General features: G+C 34.8%; 1 protein-coding gene across 1 annotated transcript; it reads right to left on the minus strand.

The window, feature by feature from the left end:
- Positions 1-11,005: 11,005 nt before the first annotated feature.
- Positions 11,006-23,494, minus strand: LOC132559676 (coiled-coil domain-containing protein 149-A-like). Its single transcript, XM_060224294.1, has 12 exons — positions 23,388-23,494; positions 20,256-20,414; positions 19,984-20,037; positions 18,370-18,474; positions 17,758-17,880; positions 17,406-17,578; positions 16,107-16,179; positions 15,263-15,350; positions 14,676-14,814; positions 14,389-14,465; positions 13,049-13,555; positions 11,006-11,473 (listed from the first exon to the last, which is right to left on the minus strand). The coding sequence occupies exons 1-12, from the start codon at positions 23,457-23,459 to the stop codon at positions 11,148-11,150; spliced, it is 1,896 nt and encodes a 631-aa protein (XP_060080277.1). The 5' UTR covers positions 23,460-23,494; the 3' UTR covers positions 11,006-11,147.
- Positions 23,495-23,822: the final 328 nt, after the last annotated feature.

The raw sequence follows: 23,822 nt of genomic DNA on the forward strand, positions 1-23,822 counted from the left end.
GAATTGATTAACAAATTAAATACATCCGATTTAAGATACAAGCCATAGCTACAGAGGTAAGTAAATAAAATCAAGTAGTTTCTATGTCCAGGAACCTTGTAGTGCTTGTGATAATAGTATCTCCCTGGCTACACGTTGCTACCATGTGACATTTCACAGGTCTTCTGTGCCTATAGCAACCATAACTATTTTGAGGGACCATTATTTTTAACATTTTGAGGTGCTGTTGTATTGAAACTTGTGGCATATGTGGTGTGATTTTATATATTGTAGTGCCTTTCACCACGTTAAAATAGTTAGTAGATTTCACTGCTCAATATATCTGTATCTTATGAAATATCTGTTAAACACTTCAATAGATAATGCATACTTGCTTAATATAATTACCAGGTGCTCTTTTTAACACCCAAACTTCATTTATCTAGAAATCTGAAGCACTGATCCATGAAATGGTCAGGAACTATATAGGAGTATACACATGTGTGTGATGTCACTGACATCAGATAAATGATCAGCTGATTTATAATTATGTATAAATGAGTGGGTACTTAACAGATGGTCAACTGACTTAGCAATGTCTCTAACTAAATCGAAAAGATTCATGTTTCATACACTTTTAAATGCCTTAATAAGGACTGATTTATATGGACAATTAAATCCTATTTTTAACTTACATATATTTAAGTGTTGACTTTTATATGGTATAAAATCGACAAGGTTTTATTATATGTTATTGTCTTTCATCACACAGAAGTTTTAGATTACAGAAAAATGTGTACTTCTTATTCTGCAAATTTTGAGATATTTTTGAAATTTTATGAATGTTTCATGTTTTATTGGTTGTATTTGAGATCATTTTCATTTTACTACATCAATAAGAGTTAATTGTGACAATATCTTCTAGTATATATATATATAGATAAAGAATATGTAAACCATATAAGGTATTGTGCAGCAGTGCGTTCATTGTGTGATTTCAGTTAATTATTTGTATTGTGTATTGATATCTTGGTACAAATTATCTAGATTTTTTTATATTGTTACCTTATTATTAAACTTAGAGTCAAAACCAAGGTCATTTCAGTGCAATTTTAGTATGTTTAGTGTTTTAATGTGATACAATGGTAGCTAAATTTTATGTATGGAAACACAGATAGTATTAGATTGCTCATCAACACTGCTTGATTCTGATTCTTGCCCTTTTTGAAGTTGTTTTCGCACACAAGAATCAGATCCCCTCATTCAGCTACATTTATATATTTCAAGGCAGTTTGGGGTTGTATTATGGGAGAGCAAATGATATCTTTTACTTTGTTTCAGAACAAATGTATAGAGTGCTTCTACATATGCAGTGAAATTGTAAGGTGGCAATTCAAAGTAACCAATTGTGCTGTGTTTTCTTAATTAGATGCTTTCAATGTTATCAATTTTTGTTCAGCTACAGGAGAGATGGGAGAATAAATGGTTGTGAATTAATTAATTCATACAGTAAGTTATCATTATATTAACACACAGTTTATATTAAGATATCTCTAACCCAATGAACCAATGATACAGATGTAACAAGTTGAAGATTTCAAAAGTTTCGCAGTCATGGCTGTCTATCAATTATCACCAAATCCTTATGCTTTAAGTATGTAAAAAAATTTTGTTTTTCGTGTTGAACTCAACGGTCCACCAACTCATATGTCAGAACATAACAATTACTTTGAGAGTGTCATAAAACAATGAAATACATTTTGTAAAATGCATTGTATAATTTTTAGTAGGAGAACTATAACGAGTTGTATCATTGTTTGTGTACAGCGTTTGTATGTGAGAATATCAAATTATTTGCTAATAGTTTGTTTATATTGGTGCTTGTTGTACCATTGCCTAGCTATTTGATGGACAACCTAACAATCCTTTCATATTTTAGGTTCACCACAAGTAGTGTGGTCGAATATTTTTTTATTGTTAATTTTTCTGTTTTTGTTTTATTTAATCTATACTGTTTTTGATCATAGGAGTTCTTTGTTGTACATGTATGGAGTGATTTTATCATAGGAGTACATTGTGGTATATGTATGGAATGATTTTATCATAGGAGAACTTTGTGGTACATGTATGGAGTGATTTTATGATCAGATACTTTGTGGTACATGTATGGAGTGATTTTATCATAGGAGTACATTGTGGTACATGTATGGAGTGATTTTATCATAGGAGAACTTTGTGGTACATGTATGGAGTGATTTTATCATAGGAGTACATTGTGGTACATGTATGGAGTGATTTTATCATAGGAGAACTTTGTGGTACATGTATGGAGTGATTTTATGATCAGATACTTTGTGGTACATGTATGGAATGATTTTATCATAGGAGTACTTTGTGGTACATGTATGGAGTGATTTTATGATCAGATACTTTGTGGTACATGTATGGAGTGATTTTATCATAGGAGTACATTGTGGTACATGTATGGAGTGATTTTATGATCAGATACTTTGTGGTACATGTATGGAGTGATTTTATCATAGGAGTACATTGTGGTATATGTATGGAATGATTTTATCATAGGAGTACTTTGTGGTACATGTATGGAATGATTTTATCATAGGAGTACTTTGTGGTACATGTATGGAGTGATTTTATCATAGGAGTACATTGTGGTATATGTATGGAGTGATTTTATCATAGGAGTACATTGTGGTACATGTATGGAGTGATTTTATCATAGGAGAACTTTGTGGTACATGTATGGAGTGATTTTATGATCAGATACTTTGTGGTACATGTATGGAGTGATTTTATCATAGGAGTACTTTGTGGTACATGTATGGAGTGATTTTATCATAGGAGTACTTTGTGGTACATGTATGGAGTGATTTTATCATAGGAGTACTTTGTGGTACATGTATGGAATGATTTTATCATAGGAGTACTTTGTGGTACATGTATGGAGTGATTTTATCATAGGAGTACTTTGTGGTACATGTATGGAATGATTTTATCATAGGAGTACTTTGTGGTACATGTATGGAGTGATTTTATCATAGAAGTACTTTGTGGTACATGTATGGAGTGATTTTATGATCAGATACTTTGTGGTGCTGGTATGTAGCTATCATATCATAAGTATTTGTTGCTAGGTATTCACTGGTGATGATTGACGAACAATTACATTGTTGACATGTGACTTGTATGTTAACATATGACTTCAATATTCATAAAATGATTTCACACAGTCATCAGTACAAACACTGCATGGCATTTCTTTCATCCTTCACCAGATAGCAGTTGGTTATAAATGATCCGAACATTTCCCTCTTGTACAGACATACTTACGGTTTGCACTTCTGTGCATTTCTTTATAAGGTGTAAAGCTTTATACCTGATGTTCCTGAAAATGTAAATCTGGCACTATTTTTTGGTGGTGGAGATCAAATTATATACTGTATTTACACTGGGCCCTATATTACAAAGTTATACACAGTGGTGTCGGGCAAATCTTGTACACAGTGTTTCCTACGAATGCCAAATATTGTAACAGTGTACATGTTGGATAGCAGTTTTTATGTACAGATATTAGGTCATAGGACCCTCTGTTTACAAAGGTAGCATAGGGACTGGCAAAATAGTTTGGTCAAGATGAAATTTTTTTCTTTCAATTCTTCAGAAAAGGGTTATCCTCAAAGACAATGTAAATGATAACATACATTTGTAGGTCATCTGACTTGAAGGGTCATGATGACCTATAGCCATCATGTTTCGCCTGTCATCGTGCGCCATCCGCCATCCACTGTTTGTAAACTTTCCATTCAAATGACTTCTTCTCAACAGGAAGGCTTAGGGAACTTATTTTGGGCATAATTGGATGAAGGGATACCAACCAAGTTTGTAAATATGAATGACCTTGACCTGCTTTCAAGGTTACAGGGGTCAAATATGTTAAAATCTTTAAACAACTTTTTCTCAATAACCAAAAAGCCCAGGGTGCTGATATGGCTCCTATAGCATGTGTGGGATGAAGGACTACCAAGTTTGTTCATATCTTTGATGCCCACCTTCTTTTAAGGTCACAGGTGTATATCAATGTCTTTAAATGACTTCTTCGCATTAGCCAAAGGGCTTAGTGCTGATATTGGGCCTGTGGCATGCTAGGATGAAGGGTTACCAATTTTGTTCATGTGATTGGCATTTTCTCTCTTAAAGGTCATGGGGGTCAAATATGTTAAAATCTTCAAATGACTTCCTCTCAATAACAAAACATGGAGACTATTGATATTTGTTCTTTAATATGAGTGGATGAAGGGGTACCAATTTGTTCAAGTAATTGACCTTGACCCATATTCAAGATCTCTTGGGTTAAGTTAGTTGAGATCTTGAAATTTATTTTTCAACTAGCAATAGGTTTGGAGTAATAGTATTTGTGTAGTAGCATGTGTTAAGAATATGATTCAAGTTTGGAAAAAATGATTTTTTTATGAACTAACAATGTCTTTGTAACCTACAGAATAGTTGAGCAATTTATTTTAGGCCTATTTTGCCTGTAAAGGTCTTTTAGTCAGATGATCGTTAAGGCCAGTGAGCCTCTTGTTAAGATAACAGATTGTCGTGTGGTAATTTATTGAAAATTTAAGGTTTATGTGCATTTAAGAACAACTTCACTTGGCTTCCAATGTCTGAATGAGCAATATAGTTCATGAAATGTCATGTAGGCTGCAATCAATTGGTAATAAATACATTTTCACGCCACTGTTTTTCTGATTGTCTCTAATTTTTTAATTGGTAGCTGCAATCATTTAGGATAAGATGTAGACCAAATATTCTTTAAAGCTAAGCTGATTTAATCTTTTCATTTTCATATTTTGTGCCCGTATAGAGACTCTTAGACAGCAAAGAATAAACATAAAAAAAAATACAAAAGATATTGCACAATGTTTCTGGTAACATGTAATAAAAATGATTTTGTTAAAAAAAGTAATATAACTTTAATTATATTGTACACATTATGTAAATGTAAATTGTGTATACATTAACTGCTGTCCTATGACAATGACAAATTACTCAAGAATTTAATTTTGCTATATAAAATCTTCCATCCAGGAACAGTAGAACATCTTTCCAGTCATTTTCACCCACTTTTGGCCCCACCCATCATACCCTTGGGGGTCAGTCAAGGTCAATAGATGCATCTCATCAAACAATCAGGTAATACTCATAAAAGATAAATTCTGACAAAGTTTGAATTATTTCTGCAAGAAAATAAAGTATGCTCAAAAATGTAATTTTCTTATTTAAACCATAGTAAACTTTACCCCCTCCCTTAGAGGAAATGTAAGGACCTGAGGTCATAAAATTTGCAATTTTGGTAAAGCATTTGAAGGCCTTTCCATCCATGAACAGTACTTGATTCTACCATACCTGGGATATGAGAATAAGATTTTGGAAGTTTCAATCAATTTGACCCTTTGTAGCCCCACCCCTCAGGCCCCTGGGGGTAGGGGGATATATAGTTACCTATTTTTTGTGCCCCTTAAGCCATGGAAGGTTTTGTAAAATTTCATTGAAATCAGTTCAAGAATATTCCAGAAGATATTGAAAATATTAAAAGTTTACGATGCACAAAGCCAGACAAATGGGGATTGCAATAGGTTACCCCGAGACTTTGTCTCATATGACATAAAATTTTTAAAATGTTCAAAAATGTAATTTTTCTACATAACCCCTACCTTGGGGGAAATGTGAGATCCTGGGGTCATGAAATGTACACTTTTGGTAAAGCATCTGAATGCCTTTCCGTCCATGAAGAGTACTCAGGTCTACCATATTTTGGATTTGAGAAGATTTTTGAAATTTCAGTCAATATGACCCATTTTTGGCCCAGCTCCACAGCCCCTGGGGGTCAGTTGAGGTCCATATGTGCATCATGTAAAACTGTCATCTTAAGCTAATGTTTTTTATTGTGTTTGAACTATTTCCAATAGAAAATAAACACATACTATACAAAAATGTAATTTTCCTACATATATAATGCGGACCATGTAATTGAAAATTTTGATGAGCTTATAGACATGGAAAGTTTTTTTGTAAAATTCCTTGAAATCCGTTCTGGAGTTTTCCAGAAGTCCCAAATGTTTAAAGTACTTTCTAGGTCAATAGATGTCAGCATATCATAAGGACAGAAAAAATTCATCAGGCGAAAAAAGAAAGGGAAAACAAAGATTGGTGTTTAACAATTTATTCAGAATATGTTATTGCACAGTGTAAATTTTTTTCGCAGAGATTCTTTAGAAAATGGTGTTTAGTGGTCTAAGTGACAGACGTTACACCAATAAAGTTTGTACAAACACAAGTTAATGTCAAACTCTGCACCGTGACTACTAATAAAGAATTACCATTTGACCAATTGAGCTCTAAGTACTAGCAACATATTTAAATCAACCTTAAACAGAAAAAAGTCCTCACATAGTTGTGTTGTTGACTGCCACATATCAAATATCATGTATCTCTCTGTGAAGACTAGCCCTCATATATCAAAGATTGGCAACATCTTACTATCCAATGATGATTGGGTTTATTTACATCTATATTGGGAATATCTATCAAAAACAAGGTGACTGCTGGAAAAGTGTTGACGCTGATCAAACAACAAGATGATGGAGGTCCAATTGCAATTACACAGCAAAGTTACACCCAAAGTTTGTGGACATGACTAAGCTCTCGAAATGGAAAAAAATAAAGCCTCCACAGTGACACCACACATCTGGATAAAATTTGTATCTTTTGAGCAAAGCCAACAGTTAGATGTAGGTACAAGATTGGCAAAGACTCATCTGTTTGTCTTCTTATGACAAGTTAAAGATGTCATCCAGATGAAAAAGAAATTCACAATTAATCATAAAATTGATAATACATAATGTAAATATAAAACCACAACCTGATTTATAACAATGTTCTCTGTACAACACTAACAACGACGACTCAACCTCTCAACCCTTCCCACCACATACATGTCTTTCTGCAGTGGGATAGCTGGAACACATCCATCTAACAACTATATATTACAATGATACAAAAACAGCCCATCACAATCTAAAATGAAAGTACAGTTATCTAGAGAAACCTAATTATATAAAACGCAGAATAAATGAACATTCTACAGTTGGATACTGTTCAGAGTGTAAATAATGAACGATCTGGTATAAGATACTTTGTAGGCAACACAGAACATCTGGGGTAAAAGCTGTTGCAACGCTTTTCATTTGATATTAAATCTTTTTTGGATAAGATTAATCCTTAAACTAAGTTGATAAGGAAAGTGATGATTGATGACAGGCTTTTTGTAGAGCTATTCGAATACACATGATAATAAAGTAATATGTTACAGAATTTTAAATTATAACAACACATAAATTAACAAAGTATGTATAACACAACTTCTCAGACATTTGTATTGCATAGACTTTCTCATTCCTGAAAGCCCAAGGGAGATAACACATTACTCCCTTGTTTAATACTTTTGGATTATGTGGATAGTGATAACAATATAAACAACAAACATATTAGTGCCTCTCATATTATCAACATACAAATTGGGTGTAAATAAAATTACTCTATACCAACTAAAACAATCTAGCATACTTGTCCTTTACAAAACAACTTCAATCCAAATAATTAAATAAGATAATTTAATTTTCAAAAACATTGTCCACGCAGCTTCTTACCAGAAACTTTTCTGCCAAATAACCATGGTGCTAAGCTTTTTAATTGATATGAACATGTTTGAGTTATTTATGAACTTCTATACATGTGATCTTCAACAAGGGTTAAATAACTTAGGTCTTTTCTTATTGTAAACATTTGTTGGGCTTTACCAAAAGAACTTATTGGTCAAACAAGATGGCGCCAGGCCTTTTGGTTAATCAGAAGAAGTTGTAACAAAATTGATCCCCTGCAAACTTTAATATGGATCATAATAATTTTTTCACAGACTTTGTCAGGCTTCATCCAATGACAGTCTTTACCGGAAAGGTGACAAATGAACAATAAATGCCACACCATAAATAAGCTAATTTTGCCCTTCACAATGTAATATTCCCCCCTCTCCCCAACAGTGTCGGTGCAGGGTTATGTGTTAAAATTGTAATCATGCTGTGATTAATTCATAAATAAATAAAAGCATTAATGTATACAGAAAACCATGATGAATGTGACAGAATTTATTGGATTTCTTTCGTCACAGAGAGCTGTATGAAGTTTAAGAGGAATCAACCAAATAGAACTTGGTAAACTACAGAACCAATATTCTATCTTTACTAAGTCTTACTTTGACACTTGGACTTTGTACCTGAGAAACAATCCAAAGCATGTACTGTTGGTGTCAGGAAGCACTCTATCAAGTTTGAGTGAAATAAGCCGAGCGATCCTCAATAAATTATATAGAAATAATTAGTTTTCTATAGTAACGGTGACATAGTCACAGAGGGTCAGGCTAACTCACAAATCAATATCAGATTCCTCACCAACACACAGGACTCATCATGATCAGAGATGTTTTATAACGAAATACACATCTAAAGGAATGCTTCCCACAATGTCACTCACATACTACAGAAGACATAGATCAGCCATTTGTACTGAAATTTTTCTCATGGAGGATCATTACTAGTGTTAATGTAACAGGAAATATATCAAAAGAGTTCAGTAATTCAATATGTCGAGCCTTTAGGTAAGTCTTAAGGCTCATGACATATCAAATTATTCGATGAGTTTAATTGATTCCATAATACATCGACACCAGTGTAAGATTCTATTTATCATTTGACTCATATTTCTGAAGTGAAAACTATGTAATAATTTTTGCATATAAGATAGCTTAATTAAAACTCTGACATTATATGGATGTGATTTACGTGTATTCATGATGACACATTTTTGTTATCACACATGTCATACGACATTAATGACATGACTGTATGACACATCACAACACGCCAGTAATGTGATAAATGTAGTTCACACAGTTAGCAGAAAGGTCAGCAACAGATGTGTGAGTGTTGTCAGTGAGAATGTACATGCTTTTGTGGGTGTCTGTCTGTGACCAACACACAACAGTGTGGTCAGATTTTAACAACAGTCATATATACATGTCTGTCTGAGACATTACACAACAGAGTGGTCAGATTTTAACAACAGTCATATATACATGTCTGTCTGAGACATTACACAACAGTGTGGTCAGATTTTAACAACAGTCATATACACATGTCTGTCTGAGACATTACACAACAGTGTGGTCAGATTTTAACAACAGTCATATATACATGTCTGTCTGAGACATTACACAACAGTGTGGTCAGATTTTAACAACAGTCATATACACATGTCTGTCTGAGACATTACACAACAGTGTGGTCAGATTTTAACAACAGTCATATATACATGTCTGTCTGAGACATTACACAACAGTGTGGTCAGATTTTAACAACAGTCATATACACATGTCTGTCTGAGACATTACACAACAGTGTGGTCAGATTTTAACAAGTCATATACACATGTCTGTCTGAGACATTACACAACAGTGTGGTCAGATTTTAACAACAGTCATATATACATGTCTGTCTGAGACATTACACAACAGTGTGGTCAGATTTTAACAACAGTCATATATACATGTCTGTCTGAGACATTACACAACAGTGTGGTCAGAATCAAATGACAATTATATCTACACATATCTGTCTGTGACTAACACACAACAGTGTGGTCAGATTTTAATGGTCATTATATATACACATGTCTAACTGTGATCCACGCACAACAGTTTAATTGGATTTCTAGGGTATTTGTTTTAAATGCACATATCTGTCTGTGACCAACACTTAACAGTGTGGTTGGATTTCACTGGAATGATTATCATAAATTAAAGCATGCCTGATATGTGTTATGCATTATGCATGTATTTATATGGCAGAGTGATAGTCTTGTAAACAAAATTCTATCAATAAAAAAAAATCATCTATTTATAATATTTCATAAAATCTATAAATGTTGGATTAATATAACATATAAACAGTAGTATTTATCATAAACAAATGAAGAAAATGATTAACAAATGAGATCTGGAAATGAAGACTGAGACAAAACGCTGCCTAAAGATCAAGATCATATAAGTCAAGTATAGTCAATGGGAAAGCAGTGATAGTTTGTAACCAAATCAAGCAATATCTATACACATCAAGGGACAAGGCCATGTAGAAATATATCAGAAAAGCTTAATACGTTACAAAACTTAGTGGCAAAGCTATATCTAGAGATTACTTTAACATATAAGAGATTCCCAGTATGAACACTATCGGTACTTGAGATTTTTAGTTTAAACAAATATGCTTGTAGCAGAATCTATCTTTGTTGACAGTAAGCTGTAAATGATCAGACTTAAATCTGCAATCAAGTAACACTTCAAAGACATTTTTTGTCAGAAAAGAATAATAAATGAAATCAACAATTTCAATGTATTGGAATGGACAGCAATTAATATTCAAAACATAAATAAAACTTAATAGATTCAACAATTATATCAAATGACTATGATCACTCACACTTCTAAATAAACAGGACCGACTGATCACAACCAGGCACCTCTATATCAACAGGATGGACTGATCATAGTCTAATCACGTACACTTCTAAATTAATAGGATGGACTGACCACTCATGTCCACTAACATCTCTATATTAATAGGATGGACTGACCACTCACATCTCAATATTAATAGAATGGACTGACCACTCATGTCCACTAACATCTCTATATTAATAGGATGGACTGACCACTCATGTCCACTAACATCTCAATATTAATAGGATGGACTGACCACTCATGTCCACTAACATCTCAATATTAATAGGATGGACTGACCACTCATGTCCACTCACATCTCTATATCAATAGGATGGACTGACCACTCATGACCACTCACATCTAAATATATTAATAGAATGGACTGACCACTCATGTCCACTAACATCTCTATATTAATAGGATGGACTGACCACTCATGTCCACTAACATCTCAATATTAATAGGATGGACTAACCACTCATGTCCACTCACATCTCTATATTAATAGGATGGACTGACCACTCCAGGCCACTCACACCTCTATATCAACAGGATTGTCCTGCATCATCTGTTCACTATCCCCAAGCAGAGGCTCATCACAACCAGGTGTGGATGATGGACTGTCACTCAAATTGCAATTGGTTCCTGTCTCGGAATCACCAGCACCAGCCTCAGACTTGTCTTGGTCTTGACATTTAGCAAGTTTTGAACTTTCCACCATTTTCGATGTCATGTTTTCCATCAGTGAGCTCAAATGTTTTGCAGTTTCTTCATCTACTTCTACAGGGAGACTTCTTTTATCAGGTAAAGTAGAGCTGTCTTCTTCATCTTCTATATCTTCACTATAGACCTCAACATCTGAAAGTAAACATTACAGGTAAATACACGTACACCTTGACACCTGAAAGTAAACATTACAGGTAAATACAGGTACACCTTGACACCTGAAAGTAAACATTACAGGTAAATACAGGTACACCTTGACACCTGAAAGTAAACATTACAGGTAAATACAGGTACACCTTGACACCTGAAAGTAAACATTACAGGTAAATACAGGTACACCTTGACACCTGAAAGTAAACATTACAGGTAAATACAGGTACACCTTGACACCTGAAAGTAAACATTACAGGTAAATACAGGTACACCTTGACACCTGAAAGTAAACATTACAGGTAAATACAGGTACACCTTGACACCTGAAAGTAAACATTACAGGTAAATACAGGTACACCTTGACACCTGAAAGTAAACATTACAGGTAAATACAGGTACACCTTGACACCTGAAAGTAAACATTAAAGGTAAATACAGGTACATCTTGACACCTGAAAGTAAACATTACAGGTAAATACAGGTACACCTTGACACCTGAAAGTAAACATTACAGGTAAATACAGGTACATCTTGACACCTGAAAGTAAACATTACAGGTAAATACAGGTACATCTTGACACCTGAAAGTAAACATTACAGGTAAATACAGGTACACCTTAACACCTGAAAGTAAGCATTACAGGTAAATACAGGTACACTTTGACACCTGAAGTTACAGGTAAATATAGGTACACCTCAACACATGATAATAAAGGTTATAGCTAAATACAGGAATACCCAACAGTAGAACACCTGAAAAAATAAGTTCAGATAAATACAGGTAAACCTTAACACCTGACCTTAAGAGTAGATAGAGGTAAACACCTTAACACATGAAAATAAGGGTTACAGGTATATATATAAGTTCACTTCAACATCTAACAGTATGGGTTACAGGTTAAAACAGGAATAACTCAACATCTAACAGTATGGGTTACAGGTTAAAACAGGAATAGCTCAACATCTAACAGTATGGGTTACAGGTTAAAACAGGAATAACTCAACATCTAACAGTATGGGTTACAGGTTAAAACAGGAATAACTCAACATCTAACAGTATGGGTTACAGGTTAAAACAGGAATAACTCAACATCTAACAGTATGGGTTACGGGTTAAAACAGGAATAACTCAACATCTAACAGTATGGGTTACGGGTTAAAACAGGAATAACTCAACTTCTAACAGTATGGGTTACAGGTTAAAACAGGAATAACTCAACATCTAAAAGTATAGGTTACGGGTTAAAACAGGAATAACTCAACATCTAAAAGTATAGGTTACGGGTTAAAACAGGAATAGCTCAACATCTAACAGTATGGGTTACGGGTTTAAACAGGAATAACTCAACATCTAACAGTATGGGTTACAGGTTAAAACAGGAATAACTCAACTTCTAACAGTATGGGTTACGGGTTAAAACAGGAATAACTCAACATCTAAAAGTATGGGTTACAGGTTTAAACAGGAATAACTCAACATCTAACAGTATGTGTTACAGGTTACAGTAATAACTCGATATCTGAAAGTATAGGTTAAGTGTTAAAAATACTTACCACATGTGTCCTTCACAGGTTGAATATTATCATCCTCACGAACACATTTGACCAGTTCCTCCTTGATTGGCAGGAGGTCAAGGTCTTCCATGGCATATGCATAGTCAGCATTGGACATGGATACCCTATGAGAGTCAGATGCTGGCTGATGGTCCTGGATCTCTGCACGGTGTACAGTCCTAGGGGAGTTGTTTGACACACCTGCTTTGTGGGATGGTGACATGTCCAGTGTATTTAGGTAGCTCATAGCATTGTTCTCCTCAAGAGTAGGGTTGTCACTGGCACTGTGTGTGGGACTGACATCACTACTACTTGTGGGAGTACAGAATTCTGCCTCTAGATCAGCCAGCTCCTGTTTACTGGCTTTCTGTTGGTTTGCAAGTTCCTGTTTTGTCATCTCTAAATCAAGTTCGATGTCACCATCAGGGGTTTCCTCACTGCACTGTGGTACTAAGGTCTTCACTTCCTCACATTCAGCTTTGAGACGCTCCAGACTTGGCATGTTAGCTGAGCATTAAAGAGAAACAGCTGTACAAAGTGTATATAGCCAAAGCATTACAGAGTTTACCAAGAGATAAAAAAATCAGCATTTTTCACCTTAATACTATGGAAAAAAAAGTGATGATATCATATGTTGCTGTATTTAGTAATTTTGTAAAGAAGAGTTCAAAGGATTTGCCAGGTGAATTTAATTGAATGCAATTAAGGGATTTTCATAAAATTCAGGTGTAATGAGGCTAAGATTTTATCTATTTCATAATTGCACAATTTGTAATTATTTAGAAAGGAAAAGTTATAGACAAACATCACCATTTTTACTGTTGATGTGAAAGTACAATGTCATCATTTATAACAATGAAACATTTGGCAAGTTGATAACTTTGTGTGTGTGTACATTGTCACCATCATCAGTGATGATCGGTGAGGCATATCTGTACTGATGTGTACAGTGCATGAGATGGCTACCATAGCAACAGACCTTGTCCACTGTATTATAATCCTAGGTATACTAAGGTAGAATAATGTCTGAGATGGCAATGAAATAAAACATGTACTACAGAGGTACTAGACTTTATACATGTTGACCCACGAAAGTTGATTCTGCAGCTGGAACACAAAGGCTCTCTCCTGGTTTGAAATGAGGTATAAAAGAATAAACTTTTGTTGAAAGAAAAGGCCTTTTTTTCCCAATCTCTCCACTAAGATTGAACCCGTGGCAATCTGGCTTAATAGTCTTGCGATTGACTTACAACAGATTTTCCTAGCTGAACAGTACACTGCGACCAGTATTTACCTGGGTTGTATGATATAAACAATAGTGTGTTAACTACTTGACATACCTGGAACATTCCATAATCCTGCCACTTCAAGCGTTTTTATTTTCTTCTCTAATTCTGACACTCTGTTGCCCAAAATTCTGTAATGAAGTAGAGAGAGAAAATTAGTGAATTTGCAGCTTGTTAGGGAGTAAACCATAAATCCTATAAGTTTGGGCATGAAGTTACTTTCCATTCAGTAATTTTTCTTAAGACATTTCTTCAAGCATCTCTGTAGAAAAAAAACTTAATTTATTAATTTTTCTGAGAACAATGGACACAGTGACAAAAGTACATCATATTTAGCTTACTTGTTGGTCTTGCGTTGGTGGGAAAGAGCCATATTTTTATCATTGACAGTGTCCAGCAAGGCTCCAGCCAGTGCTTGTAGGTCTGCCATAGCCTGGGCTGTGGGGGGTACACCCATATTGTCTCCCAGCACCTGGCTCACTGTGGAAGATATTTACAATCAATACAGTAGGTGTGCTGTTAACATAGACAAACAGTAAATATTATCCAACAATTTTGGTTTGCATGAGATTACCAAAACCACTGACTTAGTTTCTGTTGGACCATCAGAACTGTTGATCCAGTTTCTTTGATCTAGTTTCTTTGGGACAATCAGAGCTACTGACCTTGTTTTTATAAAACCATCAGGACCACTGACTTAGTCTCTATGAGATGATTAAAACCAGTGACCTGGTTTTTCGCTAACCACCTTTCTAGACTCTGTGAGGCAATAAGAACCAGTAACCTAGTTTCAATGAACCACTGACCTAGTTGTTGAGACAATTAGAACTATTGACCTACTTTCTGTGCGACTATCAAAGACACTTACCCAGTTTTCTGCGATGATAAGAATTGATATAGTTTCTATGAGATGACCAGACCAACTGACCTTGTTTTTGCGATATGACCAATCCACCTCCACGGCTTTGGCTCAGCTTCATCATGCCTGTCCTTGCTTTCTTTCTCTCTAGTAAACTCTGAAACCATAGGTACAATATTTGTCTGCCATAGCACCAATAACAGCATTTTATATCAAATCAACATGTTGTAGAAAGTTCTTACATATTACACAGTGTGATCTAGAATACTTGTACCATGACTTCAATGCTACAATGTAGCTCTACCTTGTATTTTGATGCTATATAAAATGTGAGTAACACTACATAAGCTTCACTCTGTACCACGACTTCAGTGCTACAATGTTGCTCTACCTTGTATTTTGATGCTATATAAAATGTGAGTAACACTACATAAGCTTCACTCTGTACCACGACTTCAGTGCTACAATGTTGCTCTACCTTGTATTTTGATGCTATATAAAATGTGAGTAACACTACATAAGCTTCACTCTGTACCACGACTTCAGTGCTACAATGTTGCTCTACCTTGTACTTTGATGCTATATAAAATGTTAGTAACACTACATAAGCTTCACTCTGTACCACGACTTCAGTGCTACAATGTTGCTCTACCTTGTATTTTGATGCTATATAAAATGTGAGTAACACTACATAAGCTTCACTCTGTACCACGACTTCAGTGCTACAATGTAGCTCTACCTTGTACTTTGATGCTATATAAAATGTGAGTAACACTACATAAGCTTCACTCTGTACCACGACTTCAGTGCTACAATGTTGCTCTACCTTGTACTTTGATGCTATATAAAATGTTAGTAACACTACATAAGCTTCACTCTGTACCACGACTTCAGTGCTACAATGTTGCTCTACCTTGTATTTTGATACTGTTGCCATGGCCATGGACTTTTCCTCCTCCATTTGTTTAAGACGATCTTGAAGATATCTGAAAAAAAAATGCAATAATGCTGGTCATAAAGAAATCAGCAGGGTCATTAGTCCCTCTTAACCTGATGTCATGCCCTGTTGTACTGAATTGCATTCAATCAGTAACAAATTATTTGATCTTTAGATGCTCAATCAACTTACATTTGTTCTCAAGACCAAGGAACACCTAAGCCTTAGAACAGTTCTGTTTGATAGATAGATGTGATGTAGCATTGTAACCTAACATGGTAAATAAGGGATTTTTCACCAAAGATCCGACAAAAAAAACCAGTAATATCATCTTTACTTGAACCATCGTGTGAGAGACACTTTAACCCACTTGAATACAACTGATACTCGTATAGCATATACATGTACTTAACAATATGTCACGAGAATTCCTTTGTTAATAAAAGTCCTCGACCTGAATCATTCTTCATTTTATATTCTTTCTAAGGTAAAAGCACCAAATTAATACTGAAGTCTATCTAGAAGTCAGCAAATATGTAGTAAAATATCGTAAACAGATGACTTCATAATTTTTGGAGTATATAGAATTTGTCTGTAAAATTCATATATGATGTTAAAAAGTAGAAAGAGGATGGGGAAGTTGAAAATTCTCCCTCTGTTCTACAATGTCTTTGTTATTTAATGTACTGTAAATGGCTTTCATTTGTCCTAATTATATTATGCTTGAATAGGTCAAGCTTAAGGGAATAGTGCACTAAAAAGGGGCTCAGTGGGAACCTGAGTCAGACCCAACATTAGAACAAGAATCAACAGGGGCGTATTTCAGAAGAAAAATTTGCATGCCCACTATCATCAAAAAATCTGCAATGACTTCAAATTTTGACTATATTACAAGGTGAAATTTAACTCTCTCACAACACTTCTTTAATTTAGTTTGTTTCTCGGAAGAAATTCTCAAGTCCCAATATAGGACTTGATTTATTTATCATAAATCTTAAGTTCACACTACAAAGGCACCACAGCATCTTTATATTTTTAAACTTGTTTAAGGTATGTTGCTGCCTAACTTATTACATATTGCCAGCAGGGATGGAATTAAGAAACAAAATAGGATTTGGGGGGAGTGGGGAATCTCATAGTACCAAATGCATGAAGGCCACATTTGAGATTTTCCCCCTCTTCCAAATCCTATGTTATGTTTCTTAGTTTCATTCCTGCTGGCAATATGTAATAAGGTAGTTGGTATACTTTCAATTTAGTAAAAAAAATCCATACCTGTTTTCCATGATGAGAGCATCTAAGTCAACTACGCGTTTTTCATCACCCTTCAGGATATAATTGAGCTCTGTGTTAAGGCGTTCATATTTGGTTTTGTAGACGTCCCTTTCAGTGACCAACTCTTCCTTCTCATCTATAACTTGTTGAAGGTCACGCTCCAGCTGTGTGTACTACAGACACAGAATAGATGTGACATGTGTAGAAAATTGGACAGGTCTATCACAACTGATCAGGATATCATACTCTATCAAATGTCAGGAGTATTAAGAATATACCATTATCACATTGGATACAGTTTTGCTGAACAATTATAAAGTATTCTGACAAGATTAGAGTAAGATTTACTCACCTCATCCCTGGATGCCTCCAGCTGCTGGACCAGATTTTCCCTTTCATGAGCTGGGAAGTGACGAGTGTTCATTCCTTCATCTGTTGTCCCCACACGATGACGAGCGATCTGTTCTCTAAGTAGCTTAACAGATGAAACCATATATATTAACTTCTTTTGAGGTGAGACAATAAACATGTCCATAGAAAATGTTCACTAAAGTGAAGATGAGGACCATTATAAGTAAGAGGTTTTGGTTTCATACAGGGTTTTCCATAAGAGCCAGTCGCCGGCCAATTTGACCGGCTTCTTTGATCATTTGGCCGCCTACACCAATCCAGTTACGTAATAATGTTCCGTACACTACTACAGGTACACGGCAGGCCACCTCCACCTCGCCGCATTGCGGCTCAGGTCAGCTTGCTTCACCAGCCTCCTACTTTCACTACACAGCCTACTACTAACAAAATTATGGAAAACCCTGTTCATATTTTATCATTTTGATCTCATCAAATATACTGTTAGATAATTCTTATAATTTACAAAATATCTAGTCCTCAAAATTATGATGTAAAATACAATGTTACAACACCTCTCAAAACATAACATAACAATGTATTCTTTTACACCCACTTTTATGTCACCCTGTGCATCATGTAGTTTCTGTCGGAGGTCCTCCACCTCAAATTGGAGTGACTTGTTCTGTTCTCGGGTCTCTATCAACACAAATCCAAGGTCCTAAAAACAATGACAGTTCCTATTTCAGCGACAATCTCAAAGTTGTATGTTACTTCCTAGTCATAATTTTTTCATATCTAATGAACTTACATATTTCTCATTTATACTATACATAACTAACACTAAAGGGTATTCAAAATGTTTAAAAATAGTGTACATATGGTGTTTGTATGGGTGTGTAGGGGTTGAAATATTATAATGAAAAATAATACATAAACATTGTATAACATTTTTCAGGCAGAAAACTTAGTTTACTACGTAGCTACTTCACAATAGGTAAAATGGTATCAAGACTATTACTTAGAATTATACAACATTTAATGTATAGTTCCCTTCCTAGCTATGACAATTTGGTTAATACATATTTACAAAGCTTTTTAACAGTGTATAGATATATACAGCTCATATAATCAATACAGTATCAGGATTTTATCAGGTGCAAGCTGCTGTAGTAGCTCTTAATTACATGTAACTCTGTATAATGAAAAGTAGTGTTCCAGGGAAAGTCAGTACTCATAACAACCAATAAAACAAACGACATGTCCTAAACTTCTCATTATTTTTTCAAGCACATTTAATGTCTAATGCACTGATTAATAGTCAAAAGTGTGGGATTACCAGGTGTTTTATATACAACATGTGAAGGATTACCTGTTGTTTTATATAAGACATGTGTAGGATTACCTGTTGTTTTATATAAGACATGTGAAGGATTACCTGTTGTTTTATATAAGACATGTGAAGGATTACCTGTTGTTTTATATAAGACATGTGAAGGATTACCTGTTGTTTTATATAAGACATGTGAAGGATTACCTGTTGTTTTATATAAGACATGTGAAGGATTACCTGTTGTTTTATATAAGACAAGTGAAGGATTACCTGTTGTTTTATTTAAGACATGTGAAGGATTACCTGTTGTTTTATATAAGACATGTGAAGGATTACCTGTTGTTTTTTGAAGACATGTGAAGGATTACCTGTTGTTTTATATAAGACATGTGAAGGATTACCTGTTGTTTTATATAAGACATGTAAGGGGTTACCTGGTATGTAACAAAAGACTGGTAAGGAGGTTATCTAGTGTTTGACATAGGACAAATGAGGGGGTACCTAATGTTTGACATCAGAAAGGGGAGAAATTATCTGTCTCTACATCAGACAAGTGAGAGCTTACCTGGTGTTTGACATCAGAAAAGTTAGGGGGTAGTCTGACGTTTCATATGAGACATGTGAAGGGTTACTTGGTGTTTGACATATGACATGTGAGTAGTTCCCTGGTGTTTGACATCAGACCAGTAAGGGGGTTACCTGATGTTTGACATAAGACTAGTGAGAAATTACCTGATGTTTGACATCAGACCAGTAAGGGGGTTACCTGATGTTTGACATCAGACCAGTAAGGGGGTTACCTGATGTTTGACATCAGACCAGTAAGGGGGTTACCTGGTGTTTGACATAAGCCAAGAGAGGGGTTACCTGGTTTTTGTCAGAGTAAGTGAGAGTTACCTGATGTTTGACATGGGGGTATCTGTTGTTGTCATTGGGATCAGCTGTTGGCATCTGAAACAATGGCAAAATAAAGATTTATGCCCACTCCTCGTTCACCTATAGGTCTTACATGGTAGATCAAAGTCATCTATTATTATCTGACAATATCATTGTTTGGATTTCTACTTCCCTTTAGTATTAATCTAATCCATGATTTCAGACAAACATGTTAGTGTATATTGATATAACTATACTTAGTTAAGAATAACCAGTGGGGTATTGTGACCTACTTTTCCAAGCATCTGTTTTTTGAGAGCCTGATAGCGCTCTTGAAGTTGCTCTGCCATCAACTTGAACTGGTCTCTTTCGCTGACACATTGTGCAAGTTCCTTACTGAGGATAAGAAGTGCCTCACACTTACTATCAAGCTTCCTTTTACATATCTGATACTGAAACAGAGATAAATGCTTGGCTAAAAACGAGTTTATTTATAATGCTATAACAAAGATTTACACATATGTCTTGTTGAGCGAGAACAAGGAAGTCCTTGTTTTCTGTACACAGTAAAGACCATGTCAGATATATCTGTAAGCTACCTGTCTATAACTTGATAGGATAAGTAGTCTGTAAACAGCTCCATATGAGTTAGTGTGATTACTTAAATATTGTTGACAAACAGAAGTTTATTATGCATGTAGAAAAATTTCACAAGTTCAATAACAGCACAAAGACCAGACAACTAAGCATGGATAAAAAGAGTACTTCAAGGCAGAACAATATATCACACAACTGGATGTTTTCTGGTGCATTCAAATTTTATAACATATATAGCAAAAACAGGGATACCAGGGCTATAGAATTTTAGCAAAGTCATTATTTTGCTGTGAATGATCAGCAACTAAGAATACAAAAATAAAAAAAAACTAAAAAAAAAACCATACAGATATCAAATGGGCACATGTACATATCTTTACAATTCTGACATAATGAATGTTATTCACTGTCATTGCCTATACATTGAAAGTCACAGCTGAGAAATATACCAGGTACAAGAGATATCAGGTGCTTTAACAGTATATTTTTCATGCTTAAAGGTATTTACCTTTCCTTCTAAAAATCAGTGATAGGGTATCATTATGTAACTCTGACATACCGTATTGTAGAAGGAACTGGCTAGTGTTGATTGTAAATAGTGGTAAATACAGTCTGTCTCTCAGCTGACAGAACATGTGTATTTTTTCCCTTTTCTATTAAAGTATTTTTGACATTTATACAAATGATAATGACCACTGTATCAGAAACATATTCATTCTGACAGGTCTTCAGAGAGGTCATGGATGACTAAACATGTGCTCCATCAGCTGAATAACAGAGAATGTATTCACACTATGTACAAACCACACTGACCTGCTTCTTATACCATTATACCATCTGTCTTAACCATTCTCTGAAAGTAAATCAGTTGTCAAAGTATATATATCTATGATCACATGTGACTTGCTTCACTCATTTGACTCTACAGTACGGTACATCCATTTTAAGGAAAGTAAATTGTAGTTGGATAAAGTTTCATGTTAAAACTCTGAGGAACTGAAAAGAACAATAGACCAAGGGGCTTAAACAGTCACCTGGTGAACTCACAAACACAAACAATTTGACAAAATGTGTAGCATAGTGAAGAGAAAATGAGAAATGCTATTTGTACAGTGAAAGGAGAGTGTAACTAAAGTTTTAACTTATTATTGCAAAACTTTGATGACATAATGGTGACCTAATAAACATTTGCAAACTTTAAACCTCTCCAGGAAGAAATGTGAGACCCTTGGATCATGAAATCTACAATTTCTGTCAAGTCCCTCTAGACCCTTTCATCCATGAAGAATATTTGATCCTACAATATTTGTGTATTGAGAAGATTTTTGAAATTTCAGTCAATTTGACCCTTATTAGCCCTGCCCATTAGCCCCTTGGTGGTCAGCCAGGATAAATATGTGCATATCATCAAATTGTCAATTCTAACCAAGTCTGATCTAATATCAACAGAAAAAATCAAATCATGCTCAAAAACATAAGTGTTCAACATAAATTAAAGTAAACTTTACTCCCTCTGATGGAGGATTCTGGGGTTATGAAATCTACAATTTTTGATAGGGACCCTTCAATCCATGAAAAATATTTGATCTTACCATATTTAGAAGATTTCGAAATTTCAACAATATGACCCCATTCTGGCTCCACCCTCAGGCCCCTGGGGGAGGAAACCATATAATTAATAATTTTGGTTCACCTTTGGCCATGAGTGGTTTCTTTGAATTTCATTCAAATTAGTTCAAAATTCTTACAGAAGAAGTAAAAAAAAAGATGCATAACGAATGCTGTACTATGCTGGATAAAAGAGCATCACAATAGGTCACCATGAGACTTTGTCTCAGGTGACCTAAAAAAGGCAACTTGACACTTCAAAACAATGCTGAGTTGAACCAATTTTCCACTGAGGTAACCAGTGCTACATGTTTTAATGAAACAGCACATCAAAATCCAATGAGATAAATAGAAATCTGATAGGAGATATTGTCAGACAAGATAAAAATGCTGCAAAAACAAAGGGCAATAACTCTAAAATGTTGTTCTGGGAAACAAAACTTCATTCTGTGATAATGAAAGCTTTCCAAATTTTAGAAAAAAAACTGGTTAAACAATGACAGATATCTTTGCACGATAATAAAAGTATAAAACTAACAAGCAACAATTTTCCCAAAACTTTTCCAACATGTGTTTAATAAATAAAACTTGCTTATTACAAACTTATAATTATAATTTTACATTACAAACATCATGTCAGTTTTTCTCTGTAATCATCTTAAATTGATTCAAATAAAGAAACAGGGACATTGATAAATCTTTCGAAAATTGTTGAATTAAAATGCTGTTTAGGAAAACACAACTTTATGCCATGGTATTATATTGGGTTTACCTTTTTCACAAGCTTTTGAGTACAATTATAAGAAACTTTTTGATAGCTCAGACGTAGAATTAAGTCATAGACCACAGTTAGCATGCAAAGCTATTAAGAATGACTGGCACAAAGTTAGCTCTCCCAAACCATATTGATATGGGTTGTACTGGTAGGTAACATTCTTATGGTATACAGTGTTATCTCCCATTTTTACAATACGACAGACCATTCTTTAGTATAAGAACCTTATTTGTTTTAATTTAAACCATCAGTTAATGGTGCTTTCATGTACTCAGATAAACTATTCGTCAGAAAATGCGTTACGGACAAATTTGAAATAAAATGTTATGTAAACAATATTTGTGATGTCTCTGATTGTCATTCATCAGTGTGCATCAACCGACATCTCAAACATCTGGTCCAGAGTTTGACCAATGTCTATGATCAGTTGCGTGAAAACACCTACCTCTGTCCGCAATGTTTCAAATCTGGATTGTCTTCTAGCTATTTCATCGTCGCTGATCCGGCGAGATGTCATGGTGTCGACATGGCAAAATATAGGTTTACGTTAGGCTGCCGCCAATCGATCTGACATTTGCCGCATCAGCGTTGTCATAAACAAGGCCGAGTCCACCAGATATACCGCTCTGAAGCGATAACAGAAGTTTAAAAAATTCTTCATTTCTGTATTTCAAAAATATACTTATGTAACGCCGTGAGACATTGATATTCATAGTCACAATCCGTTTTTACATCGTGAAACAAACTGCAAAACTTTGGATAGTAATTTAAAAATCTTAACTACAATCTGACCCTTCAAGCATTTATGTTAACCTTTTCAGGGGAGGCTACTCTAACGGGAAGAAGACTTTCACTTTGTCGACTACCACAGCACAACTAC

Source organism: Ylistrum balloti, unplaced genomic scaffold, assembly GCF_031769215.1.
Source record: "Ylistrum balloti isolate Yb309-2 unplaced genomic scaffold, AGI_CSIRO_Ybal_v1 Utg370948, whole genome shotgun sequence".
NCBI lineage: Eukaryota > Metazoa > Mollusca > Bivalvia > Pectinida > Pectinidae > Ylistrum > Ylistrum balloti.

Coding starts and splice junctions, on each gene's coding strand:
- LOC132559676 (XM_060224294.1), bottom strand. CDS start 23,459: ATGACATCTCGCCGGATCAGCGACGATGAAATAGCTAGAAGACAATCC. Junction 15,351..16,106: donor CAACAGTATCAAAATACAAG/GTAGAGCAACAT, acceptor CTATGGTTTCAG/AGTTTACTAGAGAGAAAGAA. Junction 11,474..13,048: donor ACCTGTGAAGGACACATGTG/GTAAGTATTTTT, acceptor GTTTACTTTCAG/ATGTTGAGGTCTATAGTGAA.